Raw genomic sequence first — 15,605 nt, 5'->3', positions numbered from 1 at the left:
GCATTTGTCCATAATTATTCTGAGCAGCCTTTGAAACGAAAGCCACCAGTGGACTGTTGAATAATTCTTACAGGTGGGGAAGCCCTAGGGCTACTTGTCCTAGACTAAGATTCACACTATCCATCAAAGTTAATATTTTAAAAAAATTATGAAATATGGGTTTATCTTTTCTCCAGAAAACTACATATCCAAATTCTTTAAAGCAACATTACAAATCTTTGTCCATCCAAATTTAATTTTCTGCACAAGTTATGAAAGTACCGAAAGGCATATTAATTTGTTCTCTATAGGAATAATCTTAAAAGAAATTACACGATATAAATTAAAACTAATAAAAAGTAAGACATGCTAAAGATGTAATCATAAAACAAAGATGAAAAATAGGCAACCACGTCAAATTTTGGAAATCTGCACAGTTTATAAATCACTGAAACAATTTTAAAACAAATAGCTATTTATAGACGAAGAGATTTCTATGACTGCAATAATTTAAGGTAAAAATGTCTAAATAGGAGTAAAATTGAATAAAATTGTCTCTTATACAAAACAAATCATGGAAAAGTTCAGTTTTGAGAGCAAGTTTGGCATTAACTTTGTTTATATTCCTAAAGATTGCAAATTGGCTAAAAATAGAACATTGGCGTAATTGCATACTTTTTTCCTCACCAAGTTAGTTCTCGAAAAACTATTCAATAAACATTGTAAGATCACCATATAACTTAGTTTTAATATTAGTATTCATTGAAATGAATATTCTTTAGCAATGAACTACATATTTCTATGGCAGTCAATCATTTTGTCTAATTAACTACTTCAATTACTTTCTTATCAACAATTGGTTCTATAATTATTGATGAACTCCTAAAATCTGTTATGGACGAGCAAAACCATGAAGGAATCCACGTCAACACCAATGAGCTAGAGAACCAGGACTCACAAGTGAGTAGCATTGCACCAGCCGCTGAACGCAGAGGAATTCGAGAGAGGAGACCACCTAAAGCGCTAACGGATTTTGTCTTGTTCTGAATGGTTAATAGACTATAAATAATGGTGTCATCAATTATGAAAAGACATGTAAAAATCTTGGAATATTTTTCCTTTCTCTAAATCTATCAACTACCTTTTCCTCCTGCATTATTATTCTTTTTCCACGCACAATTGTTCATAACAGATTGTTGCTTTCATTGAGAGTCGAATGAGCTATGGTGAACAACACAGAGGCAATCAAAACCCTCCAAGAGACTTCCTCTCGCCATGAAAAATTGTTAACAGCGCTTTAAGCCACTGCGACAGAAAACAAGCAAGCTCTTCAGGACGTTCTACGCTAATTCTCTGCGTTCACATTGCAGTTGGGCCAATCGGTTCAGTCAACAATTGTTCAGGACAGATCGAGTGATACCAAAGCGATTCGGGGCAAAGGGAAACTTAAGGTTGACCTCGATGATGGGTTTCTTTTTTCTCCAAAACTAGTTTCAGTCGAGCTTCCCCTCTTCACCGGCCAAGACCCAGAGGAATGGATCCTGTCAGCCCAGGACTTCTTCGACTTTTACAATACTGAGGATCACTATTGGGTGACAATGGCGTCATTTCGCATGGATGGGGTTGCCACGAAGTGGTTCAGGTGGATGCAGCGTCAACGACAATTAGCTGGTTGGGATCATCTGATTGAAGCTATCCGCAAACGGTTTGCTGTGATAGAAATTGAGTAGCCGAAAGGTCAACTCACAAAACTTACTCAGACAGCAACAGTGGTAGAATACCAGACTCTTTTTGAGGATTTGGTTCTGCGTACGACCAATCTTCCTGAGGTTTTTTTAACTCAGTGCTTTATTTCGAGTCTCCAATCGGATATAAAAAAAGAGGTGTTATCCAATCGGGTAGTCTCCATGAGTGAGGCAATGACCTTAGCCCATTTTCATGAGGCCAGATTGAATGATATGAAACGGTAATGGGTCTTAGTGTTGGGCCTAAGACAGCACCCCTTCTACTCAATCCACCGATATCTCCTACTAGTCCACATAATATGTCTAGCCGACCACCACCCATCGATTAATTATCCAAAGCTCCTAATCCTGCGTTTCCTCAACCACGCAAACTCTCAGCCGCAGAGGCTCAGGCTCGACGTGCCAAAGGGTTATGTTACTACTGTGATGCCAAGTGTGTTCCAGGCCATCGCTGTAAAGAACCGCAATTTTTCCTGTTGGATGCTGCCTCCGATGATAACCAACCAGACAGGGCTGGTGAAAATCTCGAGAGTGATGAAAGAAACTTTGACGATCGGGAACACTCCTTGGTGTCCCTTAATGCTCTAACGGGCTACAATACTCCAAATACCTTGAGCGTCACCAAGGCTGTTCAAGGCCACTCCGTGAGGATTCTAATCGACGGTGGAAGCACTCATAACTTTGTGTAATCGAGAGTGGCTCGTCACTTAGGCCTCCATGTTACTGCGATGCTAAATTTCAAGGTATTGGTGGGGAACGAGAAGAAGTTGCGGACGGAATGGTGCATTGAAAATTTACAGGTTCGGGTTCAGAACACTATTTTGGCTACAGATTTTTATCTTTTGGCTCTTGAGGGCACTGAAATGGTTTTAGGTGTGGCATGGTTGACTACTTTGGGGCTGGTCACTATGGATTTTTCCAACCTTACATTGGAATTTCGTCTCCATGACACTATCCATCGTTGGCAAAGGGACACCGATATGGGACCTCTTCTGGTATAGATTCAAACTTTGCGACGAATGAGGGATACCAGTCTTGTGGCTTGTTTCTACCAATTACAGATGGGGAGTACCACAGGATAGAGTGAAGAGGTGGAGCAAGCGGATATGGAGTAATTACTTCAGGAATTTGCGGGGGTCTTTGAGTCTACTGGAAGTTTACCACCACCGAGAGAGATTGACCACTCCATCCCCTTATCTCCAAATGCTAAACCAGTAAATGTGCGACCTTATCAATACCCTCATTTTCAAAAGGGGGAGATTAAATGCCAGGTTCAGTAAATGCTTGAGAATCAATTGATTCAAAAGAGTAATAGTTTGTTCTCATCTCCGGTGCTTTTAATAAAAAAAAAGACAGAACGTGGAGATTTTGTGTTGACTATTGAGCATTGAACTCCATCACAATCAAAGATAAGTTCCCAATTCCCACTGCCGACGAGTTATTCAATGAACTGGGTGGTTCATATTTTTTTCTAAGTTGGATCTGTTGGCAGGTTATCATCAGATTCGAGTGCAGTCAAACAATGTGTATAGAACGGCCTTTCGCATTCTTGACGGCCAGTACGAGTTTCGTGTTATTCCGTTTGGATTACCAAACACACCATCTACATTTCAAGCTACCATGAATGGCATTTTTCAGCCATTTTTACGTAATTTTGTCCTCATTTTCCTTGACGACATCCTTGTCTTTAGTCGTGATTGGTCTACCCATTTGGAACACTTAAAGAGGGTTTTGAAAGTACTATAGGAGAATGGTTTTGTAGCTAAAAAATCTAAATGCATGTTTGGGCAGACATCGATTGAATATTTAGGCCATATAGTTTCTAAGGAGGGGTTAGCTGTGGACCTAAGTAAAGTGGCTGCGATACAAGCTTGGCCTACACCGACCAATGTGAAAGAGCTACGAGGACTCCTCGGCCTCGCCGGGTACTATCGGTGGTTCATCAAAAGTTTTTCGACCTTGGGTGCTCCTTTAACAGATTTGCTACGGAAAGGGGAACGCTTTGAATGGATTACCAAGGCACAAGAAGCTCTCGAGTTGCTTAAAACTAAGCTATGTTCGACTCCAATGTTGGCCCTGCCCGATTTTTCTAAGGAGTTCGTAGTGGAAACCGATGACTCCGGAGTGGGAATAGGGGCAGTTTTGACACAAAAAAATTGACCTTTGGCTTATTACAGTCAGAAACTATGTCCGAGAATGCAAAAGGCCTCTACTTACCATAGGGAAATGTATGCGATTACTCAAGCCGTTGGCAAATGGAGACAGTATCTACTAAGTAGACATTTTGTGATCATGACAGACCAGAAATCACAGTGAGAATTGACCCAGAAAACCATCAAAACTCTGAAATAGCAGAAATGGCTCTCCAAACTAATTGGGTATGATTTTGAAATACGCTATCGACCCGAACAATTTAATGCAGTGGCAGATGCGTTATCAAGGGAAGTCAATACTAGTTTGATGGCTTTTTCCTAACCCTTGTTTGGTATCCTTGATGATGTTCACTTAACAATGGATAGTGATGCAGAAATGAAGAAAATTAAGGATCAAATATTTTTTGGACATAATGAACACTTTGAGTACACAGTGCAGGAAGGGCTACTATTGTACAAGGGCAGAATCATGGTGCCTAAGGAAGCTGCCTTACGCGCAGTGCTGCTTAGGGAATTTCATAGTTCAATTATGGAAGGTCATGTAGGGAACGTACGTACATTCAATAGACTATCGGTGAATTTTTATTGGAAAGCGATGCACAATGATGTGCGTTCTTTTGTCCGTAATTGTCAAGTGTGTCAAAGAATGAAAAGTGACAGTTTAGCCCCGGCCGGTTTACTCCAACCCCTTCCCATTCCCCAACAAGTGTTTGAAGATATATCCATAGATTTCATCACGGGGCTACCAAAGTCAAATAGCAAGGAAGCCATCATGGTAGTTGTCGATCGTCTCACGAAGTACGACCACTTCTTTGCTTTGCTGAGACACTTTGATTGCAAATCCATTGCCAAAATAATGGTGCAAGGTATGGTGAAACTTCATGGGATACCCCGTTCCATCGTTAACGACCGAGATCCAATTTTTGTCAGTGAATTATGGACTGAGCTGGCTCAACTCCAGGGCACTGATTTGTGTATGAGTTCTGCATACCATCTACAGACGGACGGCCAAACGGAGGCCCTAAATTGATGTTTGGAGATGTATCTTAGTTGCATGGCAGGAGATGATCTGGAAAAGTTACCTTGTGTAAGCCATGTATTGGTATAACACTGCTTATCAAGATTCAGCAGGCATGACACCGTTCAAGGCGTTGTATGGTTGCGAACCCCCAACAATAGTAAGTTATACGGATGGTGGTTCCTCAAATACCCAGCTCGACCATGACTTGAATGAACGTGATCTTCTGTTAAGAGAGTTGAGGCAGAATCTATTCACAGCACAAAATAGGATGAAAATGCAAACTGATAGACATTGCTGAGAGCTGGAATTAAAAGAGGGAGATTGGGCCTTTGTACGGTTGCAGCCGTGTCGACAATTGTCGCTACGTTTGAAGAAGCAACACAAGCTCAATCCTCGATTCTTTGGTCCCTATCGTGTACTCAAACGAGTGGGAACCGTAGCTTACAAGTTGGACCTACCGGATTCAATACGCATTCATGCCGTATTTCATGTCTCTCAGCTGAAACCATGTAAGGGATAACCACTTCAGCAGATTACTCCGCTTCCATTGTTAATCGATGCAGGGGAACCTCAGTCCGTCAATCCGATGCCAAACCTTGAGGACAACGTTCCCACACTTGGAGGGGATGATGTTATGGACGAGCAAAAACATGAAGGAATCCACATCAACACCAATGAGCTGGAGAACCAGGACCCACCAGTGAGTAGCATTGCACCAGCCGCTGAACGCAGAGAAATTTGAGAGAGGAGACCACCTAAAGCACTAACGGATTTTGTCTTGTTTTGAATGGTTAATAGACTATAAATAATGGTGTCATCAATTATGAAAAGGCATGTAAAAACCTTGGAATATTTTTCCTTTCTCTAAATCTATCAACTACCTTCTCCTCCTGCATTATTATTCTTTTTCCACGCACAATTGTTCATAACAGAATCTTGGCTTGCCAAAAAATCCAATATATATATATTAACCCAACATAGGTTAATCATGTAATCATCTCTTCAAAATCAACCAAGTTAGCAAGAATGTAATAATCGTACTATGTTGAAAAATTATATAATTATAATTATAACAAACTCACCAAAGTTATAACATAACCAAAAATTAAAAAATGGAGTCCTAAAACCTGAAGGGAAAAAGGAAAAAACCATTGAGTAAAAGTGTTCTGCTAAAAGTGTTCAAGGCAAAAACCATAGATTCATCCTTAAATTAGGGTTTGTCATTGTCTGAAGGAAAAAAAGGCAGGTAAATAAACATAATTAAAGATGGGTTTGCAACGAAATGGATGATCAAACATGAAAAGAAGAAAAAATGGGTGTAGAAGAGAAGAAGCTCACCGGTGAAAGGAAATAGGGAACCAAAAAGGCTTATCAAGATTACCGAGTTCATCATTATCTGAATTTAAATTAAGGTTATCAAGATCTCTTTCTTCCATATACTTTACAAAGTGTGGATCATATAAATTTCAAATTTCCCCTATGATTGATGTTATGAAATACGCAGCATGCTTGTACAATCAAACATTTTTTTATGTTATACTAAGGTGATATTGTTAATATAATAAATATATTTTATAACAATAAATGCGTTCTCTGCCACATTTTTAGCTATCTATGGTACTTGTGTATGGCATCATTCTCTCAAATGGTACAATACCCCTTATGATGCAAGAATTTTTTTTTTATTTGCATATTAGCATTAACCTTATATATTTGGTTTCACGGTCTAAATAATCTATAAATTTAATAATAAAAGCTTAACTTAGATAATAAGTTATGTTAGGTTAAATCACTTTTATAATATGTAAATTAAGTAAAAAATAATTTAAAATCTATAATATATTACCTTTATCTTAGGGTTAGAGAGTCGATAAGTGTTGTATAGGGGTATGTAAAAAATTAAAAAATAAATATTTAAAATATTAAAACTAGTTAGAATTTAGAAGTTGGTTAGAAAAATAAAATAATGAAATTGGAAATTCCTTGTGAAAGTAGGACCTAATCACCTCCCTATACTTTCAATCCATTTCCTGATTCCTATGTACTAAAAATGGGTATTTCGTATCTATTTCTTTACTTGAGTCAAATGCTTTTAATTGCTCATAATTACCACTACAAACTAATCACCTCATCAAAATTATACAGCACGATTGTCCCCTTTCCCTTCTAATTTTCTTTATTGCTCGCTAGGTACATTTTTTTGCATGGAATTAGAGTAAAAATAAATGTCATAATTCACTCAACTAATCTATTTTTAAGCTTTTCTATTTTCATATTCTTGTACATTATAGTTCTTTTGCATGTTGAGCAACATATCCCTATTTGCATGTCTTTAATCTCAATAAGGAATCAACTATTATACAACTGCCGAAGTTAGATTTAGAATATTTCGATAATCGTGAGAAATGAGGTAATGAGAATGTGCATGTTTAGGATTGACTCTGGCTAGGAAATTTTTGGTTTTTATGTGGTCAAATTTGACTCACCTCCCTTTCTTGGGACCTAACCTGGTGTATAGTTCGCATTCATTTCTTCGGTATTTCCCTTAAAAGAAAAACTATGGAGAATCAAAATTATTTGTTTTAAAATTGATTGATTCTTGTGAATGAATATTATTGCCATAGCATGCCATGCATATATTGAAAGTTTGTCATTTAGATTAGGTAAGAATGTCACTAGGACTATTGTATGATCATTCTTCAAATTTGGGATTAAAAACCTTGCTTGTTTTTAAAATATTGAGTGGGATAAGGTCTTTTAAAAAGACTTACGGCCTCTATTGATGGTCCCTAATTGATAGCATGATAAAGTTTCGAGCCAGTTCCTACCCAGGTCGCACCCCAAGGTAAATTTTTTCATGTGGGTTCACTAGATGGGATTTCCTTTTAAGGACAACTAATTATGCATGAATTTCAGAGAGATTGTCCCAAGATGACTCACAAATGAAAGCATGTTCATGATGGGTGTTGAGCCAATGGTTACACACTCAAGATCATCTCTTATTAAATAGTTTCCGAAGAAACGATATTTTAGCTAGAGATGATGGCCAAATGTTAAACTGTCGTTACTTCATGTGGAGTCTTGAGAATTAAGATTCACGAACTGATTGGATGTAATCCATGTTCTTGCTAGTTAATCATGATACCCCAGTGCGACATGGTTGATGGGTGTGAGAATGATCGTAGCAATGGAAAAATATTTGTTTAAGGTTTTAATACAAGACGCATGCATCATACTGCATTCTTGATATGTTGCTAAAATGAAAAATATTTTCTTAATAAAAAGATAGTAATTAGTGAAATCTTTATTTTTTTCAGTTCAAATATGTCTCCTACTCCTCTTATTAGCATTCTTACTGAGAATAAATTAAATGGGGATAACTTTCAAGAATGGAAGCAAAACTTTCTGATAGTTTTTAGTCGTGATAAACACAAATTCGTTCTTAACGAAACGTGCCCAACTGAAGCTTAGCCTAAAGCGAGAAATCGTTGGAGAGATTCTGACTCGATTGCTTGACGTTATATGTTAGCAAGCATGAGTAGTGTGTTGCAAAAGCAACACGAGAATTTTCGTACTGCGAAGGAGATCATAACAAATTTGGAGGATTTGCTCGGAGGCCAAGTCGCATTAGCTCGACAATTGCATTGGCCCTATAAGGCTCCCTTAGAGGTCACACCTCGGGGATTAAATTGGACGTATCAATATTAAAGTCTTAATTTAGAATTGTAACTACTGCTAGATTTGAAAAGGTAGTAAATTTGAAAGAATTTATTTCTCGGATGATGTGGATTATAGCTGAAGTATTTATTTTTGTAATTTGACAGTGTCAAATTATAAATAAATCCGTTTAGAGTTTTTGTTAAATTATTCGGGTTATGGCATTTGGTACCAGACCCGATGATTAAGTCGGGTATAGAGTATTACAAAAATACCTAACCATTGAAGACAAATAGTGGCGGAGCCACGTTGATGCTTATGGGGTCAATTGACCCCACAAAAAATTAAAAAATAAATATTATTTGTAATATTTTTTACAATTTCTTATATATTTAATGTATTAATTCACATAAAAATTTAAAAAGGATCCCACAAAAAATTGAAAAAGGCCCACAATTTTTTAAAAAAAGAGTTATTTTATAAAATAAATGATTTAATATAAAAATAAACATCTCTCTCTGAGCTACTAAAACCCAACAATTTCTTTTATTTTCTTCCCATATTCATCACTTTTTTCTCTATTTTTTTATTCTCTTAGTCTCTAGAATTTTTACAAGATAATTTTTCAATCTTTCAATACTTTCATGTTGCTCTTCAAATTTGGTAACAACTCATCTTTTTCTTTTCATGTTTTATTGATTAATATCTAAAAAATTAATATTGTGACTTTCTTATGATAGATTAAATTTTTTATGCAAGATTTAGTTTTTTTTTATTATTTATTGAATGATTTTGAGATTATTTATTTTATATGAGACTCCTAACATCATGAATGTATAATAGTTTTTGGAAGATGATTAATACAAATCCTTAAAGAAATTAGGATTGATTAATACAAACCCTTGAAGTAGCGTTTGGAAACTAGGTTTTCAGAATTTAGATTTAAAAAATAATGTAAATTGACTAGCAAACTATTTAGAAATGTAACATTCATAATCATTTCTCATAAACATAGATTTGCTAGAGGTCTATTTATTAAGACAAATCCACGTTTTTATATTTTTCTAATATATATTGGATTAATTTTCAACTAATTTGACTATAATATATGCATCTTATTCTTACTATTTATATAATAATTAAAATCTAAATCCAAGTTCTCGAACGGAGCATAAAAAAATTAGGATTGATTAAAAAATTAGTATTTTTTATTTATTTAGAATGTATTGTTGCTATTATAATTATTGTAAATTTTGTATTTGAAAATCCGGTATGTTGTATTCTCATGACACTAAAAAGTATTTAAGTGATGTTTATTTTTATGAAAAAAATTACTAGTGATATGTTGACTTCATGAAAAATTTTATATATTGAAGGCTTAAATAAATTTGTTCTAAATGTTTAACATAAATAGAAAAATATTTTTAAAAAATCTACTAAAATTATGCATTAATTTATATAAATTTTTTTATTTGTTTAAAAGTTTTGACCTCCAATCTAAAATTCCTAGTTACTGAAGATAAGGGGAGAGGTAGATGACACACTTGGTCGTATGTTTTTCAAAGAATAATTTAGATAAGATGAAGATGTTGAATAATATAGTTAGTTGGTTGGATGTGTTTTAAAAATAAAAAATAAAAAGAATGGAGGAGGGTCTAATCCCCTAAGTAGCATGCTCAAAACACAGTGCTTGGGGGATCCAGCCCTCCCTGCTATTTTGAGAAATGATATAAAATGGGATATTCGTTAAAAGAAACCCTGAATTTTGAATATTCGTATTGCTAAATAAGGAATGATTCGGGCTTTTTAGAAAATGTTGTAATACTTGCGGTATCTTCTCCATACTTGCTATAAAACAAAATGTGGGATTTTTTTCTCATATTCTTCCATTTTTAATGAGTCGGGCTTTTTAGCAAAATGTTGTAATACTTGCGGTATCTTCTCCTACTTGTTGTAAAACAAAATGTCGGATTTTCTCTCATATTCTTCCATTTTTCTCTTTCACTGTTAGTGAGTAAAAATATCATGAGTGCTGGTTTGCTAGGAATTGAATCCTTTTTTATGTACAACTCAATCATGTCGAATAAATCGTAATAATTAAGGAATATACCTCAAAACTCTAAAAGTCTGTTTAATGAAGGTCAACTTGCCACGTGGTGTTTCTATCTTTGAAATTCTTACGTATAAAATAGAAATTGATAATTAGTATATATTTATATGTAAAGGATTAGCACGAAATAAGGGGTCATTTAGTGAGGTGGCTAAGATAAGAACCACAATCTTCTTCTTATTTTACTTGTTCCCATCCCTTGGTCTACCTTTCTTTCCTTTAAAAAATTTATACCATACTTATCCTACTCTACCACTTTTCCCACTACTACGTGTCGCTCTTTTAACTCCTTTCCATACCACCTTTGCATGACTCATTCCCCAATTGTTTTTATATTCACTCTCCTCACTCCACTATAAAATCAAATTAAATTAATCCATTTATTTAATAAATTAGTATACTATTATAAATAAATAAAAAACATTTTCTTTGCAGTTAAACATTTTAGAGTTTGCGTTAGTTATATAAAAAAAAAGTGATAAATTATTGGATATATACAAAGTGCAAGTATCTCATTGGATAATTATCCCAAAGGAAATACAAGACTTTTCGTTATTTGATTGGGTAAGGTAGAAAGAAGGCAGGCAGGCAGAAGAGCGCGTAATGAAGGAATTGTGTAGATAGAGCGGCACGTGTTGTCCACGTTCTCACCGGTTGTGGCAGTTGATCTTCTTACGATGTTTAAATTCCTTCAAAGTCAAGGCATCACCCAATCACACTCCATTTTCCCGCACAATAATACGACAAGAATACTGCAACCATAAAAGGCGTAGCCCTCTCCTTGCAAACATTTCAAACACCCTTCTTTTCCTATGCCCCTCTTCACCCTTAAACCATCTTTCTTTTCAAATCCCCTTTTTCTTCTTTTTGAATAGAATGGAAACAAAAACCAGCTCTGACCTTCCTCCAGGTTTCAGATTCCACCCTACAGATGAAGAATTGATCACCTTCTACCTTAAAAACCAGGCCAAATCAAAGCCATGCCCTGTTTCAATTATCCCAGAAGTTGATATCTACAAATTTGATCCATGGCAATTGCCTGGTTAGTCTATTTATAAATTTATTTTCCCTTATTTTATTATGCTATGCTGCTGAGTACTGACTATACTGTTTTTATTTTTTATTTTTTATTTCTGCATATGATGTTGAAGATAAAGCAGAGTTTGGTGAAAAGGAATGGTACTTCTTTAGCCCTCGAGATAGGAAGTACCCGAATGGGGTTCGACCGAATAGGGCGACGGTGTCAGGGTATTGGAAGGCTACGGGCACGGACAAAGCCATTTATAGTGGTTCCAAATATGTTGGAGTGAAGAAAGCTCTTGTGTTCTACAAGGGCAAGCCACCAAAGGGACTCAAGACTGACTGGATTATGCATGAATATCGGTTAAATGATTCACGTAAACAAATCACCAAGCAAAATGGATCCATGAGAGTAAGTTTGTCTTCTTTTTGGTCATTAATAATATTTCCAAGTATTGTTGTGATGATAGAAGTAAACTGAGTGGAAACAGGGCTTGTTTTACAATTTCAGCTGGATGATTGGGTCCTCTGCAGAATCTACAAGAAGAAGAACCCAGGGGGAAGAGGTTTGGATCAACAAGTGGAAGAATCAAATGCCCCAATTCACATGACACAGTGTTCCAATGATGCTAGTGAAACCCAACAAATGTTGAAATTCCCAAGGACAAATAGTTCGATTCCTCAACTACTGGAATTGGATTACATGGGTCCAATTTCCCAACTTTTGGGTGAAAATACATACAATTCCAGCTTTGACTATTTCCCTAACACCATAGACAGTAATACCACAGGTGACCATGTTGAGAAACTTCAGCTACAAGAAATACCTTACCAATACACTGATTCAGGGAAGCTTCAAGTGAATGAGAGTGGGTTCTTAAACCAGCAAGTATATATGAATCCCATGCTGTATCAATTTCAGTAATAGATCTCCACTGAACTGTTTTCACCTTGACAAAATTTTGGATTGGTCTATTCACAAGAAAAAAGAAATGTGTGTGTAAAAACTGTTAGCTGATAGATTAGATATTTTAAAATGATGAATTTTGTAATATGATTTGCTTGAAATTTGCAAAAAGACAAAAACGATGATGATCAAATTGAAAGCCAATTCTATTTTTATTAAATGGATATTGATTGATTATGATCAAAACAATAAACAGTCTTACAAATCAGATGATTATGGCTACATGTTTTATTTTTAATACAACCCATTCCTTTAACCTAACTCTGTTCGTACGAATCCCTGGGTTATTTGCTTTCTATTATAGACTGAAATAAGGCTTCACCAACAGAACAAACAAAACAAAAACAAGTGCAATTAAATTAATGTGGAAAGTATTATTATTTGGTACCCGGTTAAAGGAATTACAAATTCCATAATACTTATATAATACTTATTTAATGACAAGAGAATTATGTTGTAGGCATTAGAATCTGAGTTTGATCTAAAGTAACTTCATTCTTCTCCTCTAATTATAAAAAATAAATAAATAAATAAACAAATGGCCATATAAAATAAATAAATCTCATCGTTACTTGAAAATTTTTCTTCAAAGTTAAACATAAAATCTTAAATATATCATATTAATCCCTATTTGAACGTGTAGAATGTTGTTTACTATAATGTTTATCGTTTACAAAAATAGCAAGTTTATTTGGAATGTAAGCATAGATGACGCTAATGATGATGCGAAGAAAGAAGATATTTAATGAGTAACAATTTTGATATTTAATTATTGGTTAGAGATGGATAGGTACAGACCAGAGGAGATGACAAAATATTGGAACAAGATTGGCATGACCGTTGTTAGAAACTATTGGCAGACTTTTGGGATAGCTGGCTTGCTTTGCATCACTTACTTATCCAAAACAAAACAATTAAATGGGGGAGTTGGTGGCTGGGGGTGGTCAAAGATGCGTCTAGAATTGCTCTGTATATAAAAATGCAAGGGCTAAATTTGTCCTTGTGCTGCACTTGATGCTGATATTTGCAATGAATAGGTTATTCAGCCGTCATACTCAAGAATGGAATCTGAGGACTCTGCTTTTAACTAGTTAAGCCTAATCCTCTAAGTGCCTCCTATCATATTTCCTTTTTCCGAGTTTAGAATGAGACTCCAACTTAAGTCTTTCATCAGTATTATCTATTGGTTTCAATTTCGTTACAAGAGATAATTATGGGAGCACTGAAACTTGTGCGATGCCTATGTCAAATATGAAATGGTGTTTGGAAAAAATAAAGCATGTTGAGAGCATATAGTTGGTTCTTATCTCAAAGTGGATATGCCTCCGCCTGGAGTTGAATGAATTATCTATCGAGGGAGCACTCTACCTATAGCTAAGAGTGTTCGAAATGATGATGGTGTTGGATCTTGTGTTTTTACTGTAGTATTTTCATTTTTGTATATTTGTATTTTTCAAATAACTTAATTTAATAAAATATTTATTGATTACATTAGTATCCTTTATATATTATCTTCAACGGTTTTTCTTGCAAAGGGAAATAAAATTAAATATTGGCTTATTAATTATCTAACGTTTAACTAATACTAAGCGATATTATGTGGTTGGGTCGTAATACGAAAAGACAACTTATATTAGTAGATAATATAAATATCTCCTTAGTTTAATCGAAAATGAGCAAACCAATTGAAATACTAATATGTCATCTATCAAGTCCAATTAGAGAGATGCCTTGTCTTGGGTATTGGAGCGGATGATGTTGTATCTGATGCTCTAAGTGTAGTATATTCGTTTCGTATATTTATATTTTTTGAACAAATTGGTTTAATAATAACGCCCATTAATTACATTAATATCCTTTTGTATATTGTCCTCAATGTTTTTACATGCAAAGCAAAATGGAAGTAAATATTAGCTCATTGTTTATGTAATGTTTAACTAATACTGAGTGGTATTATGTAGTTGGATCGTAATATGGAAAGACAACTTGTATTAGTAGATGAATAACTTGATTATTATTCGATAGTAATTGCCTTTCATGAAAGAAGATGTAATGGTTACTATACGATAAAATAAGATCATATTAAGAAAACAAATTTATCCCAAAGAGACTTATGACATCCTATGAGGGTAACAGTGGTAAGGTCATTGGACGAGCACTAATTAAATAGCTTTGTGGCTAAATAAATTTATTATTAATAGGCGAAAAGTTAAAACTTTGACTAAATAAATTTATAATTAAAAGGCGAAAAGTTAAAACTTACTTATAAATTATTTGAACATTAATTACATATGTTCAACCGATCCCTTTGCTAGCTTGTTGAAACTAGAAATGAATTGCATGCAAAATCAAATGAACATATAAATGAATACAAATGATGAAGTTAGAGAAATCAATTGCATTCACAAATGAATGCATTTTCTCACTAAGTATAGAAATGACTTGAGAACTAATTTAAAGTTTTCGAATTATTATTTAATTAATTATAATTAAATAATAGAAGTTCGAAAACGGAATTAAATTTATTAGTCATTATGAATCCATTGAATATAAAAATTAAATATATTTCCTCACAAATTCTTTTACGGTAAAGTTTTCATGACTTTAACGGAATTAGAATTGGGTTGAGAAAATTATTTGATTGAGAAATTAATTTATTTATTTAATAAAATAAATAATATTTATTTTAGAGATAAAAAATAAATATTAGATTGAATTAAATTATAAAGTATTGGGTCAAAGTCTCAAGAAGCATAAATAATTAGACTCAATACTTTAGATGTCTAATACTACCCCTCATAAATGTGAAAGGGCAACAACCCCAGTAATATTTTCTAGGATGTGTCACGCACCCCTCTCTCAGTTAGTCTAAGTGAGTGTTTTCTATTTAAATAATATTATGTGAAATTATACTTATTCAACAAGGATTCTTTAATCTCTTCTTATAAATAGA

The 15,605-nt window shown here is 34.5% G+C and overlaps 1 protein-coding gene and 1 long non-coding RNA gene across 2 annotated transcripts; both read left to right on the top strand.

Moving 5' to 3' along the window:
* The first annotated feature begins 729 nt into the window (after nt 1-729).
* LOC107887373 (uncharacterized) lies at nt 730-5,793 on the top strand. The gene is made up of 2 exons (XR_001681158.2): nt 730-2,524; nt 2,598-5,793. It is a non-coding gene; the product is annotated as an uncharacterized lncRNA (long non-coding RNA).
* A 5,748-nt stretch (nt 5,794-11,541) lies between these two features.
* LOC107887374 (NAC transcription factor 29-like) lies at nt 11,542-12,610 on the top strand. Its single transcript, NM_001326739.1, has 3 exons — nt 11,542-11,707; nt 11,817-12,097; nt 12,197-12,610. Exons 1-3 carry the CDS (start codon nt 11,542-11,544, stop codon nt 12,608-12,610), a joined length of 861 nt encoding a protein of 286 aa, NP_001313668.1.
* The last annotated feature ends 2,995 nt before the right edge of the window (nt 12,611-15,605 follow it).

This window comes from Gossypium hirsutum, chromosome A03 (genome assembly GCF_007990345.1).
Source record: "Gossypium hirsutum isolate 1008001.06 chromosome A03, Gossypium_hirsutum_v2.1, whole genome shotgun sequence".
Taxonomy (NCBI): domain Eukaryota; kingdom Viridiplantae; phylum Streptophyta; class Magnoliopsida; order Malvales; family Malvaceae; genus Gossypium; species Gossypium hirsutum.
Note: the sequence above shows the minus strand (reverse complement) of the source record. Positions and strands in the feature narration are given on the sequence as shown.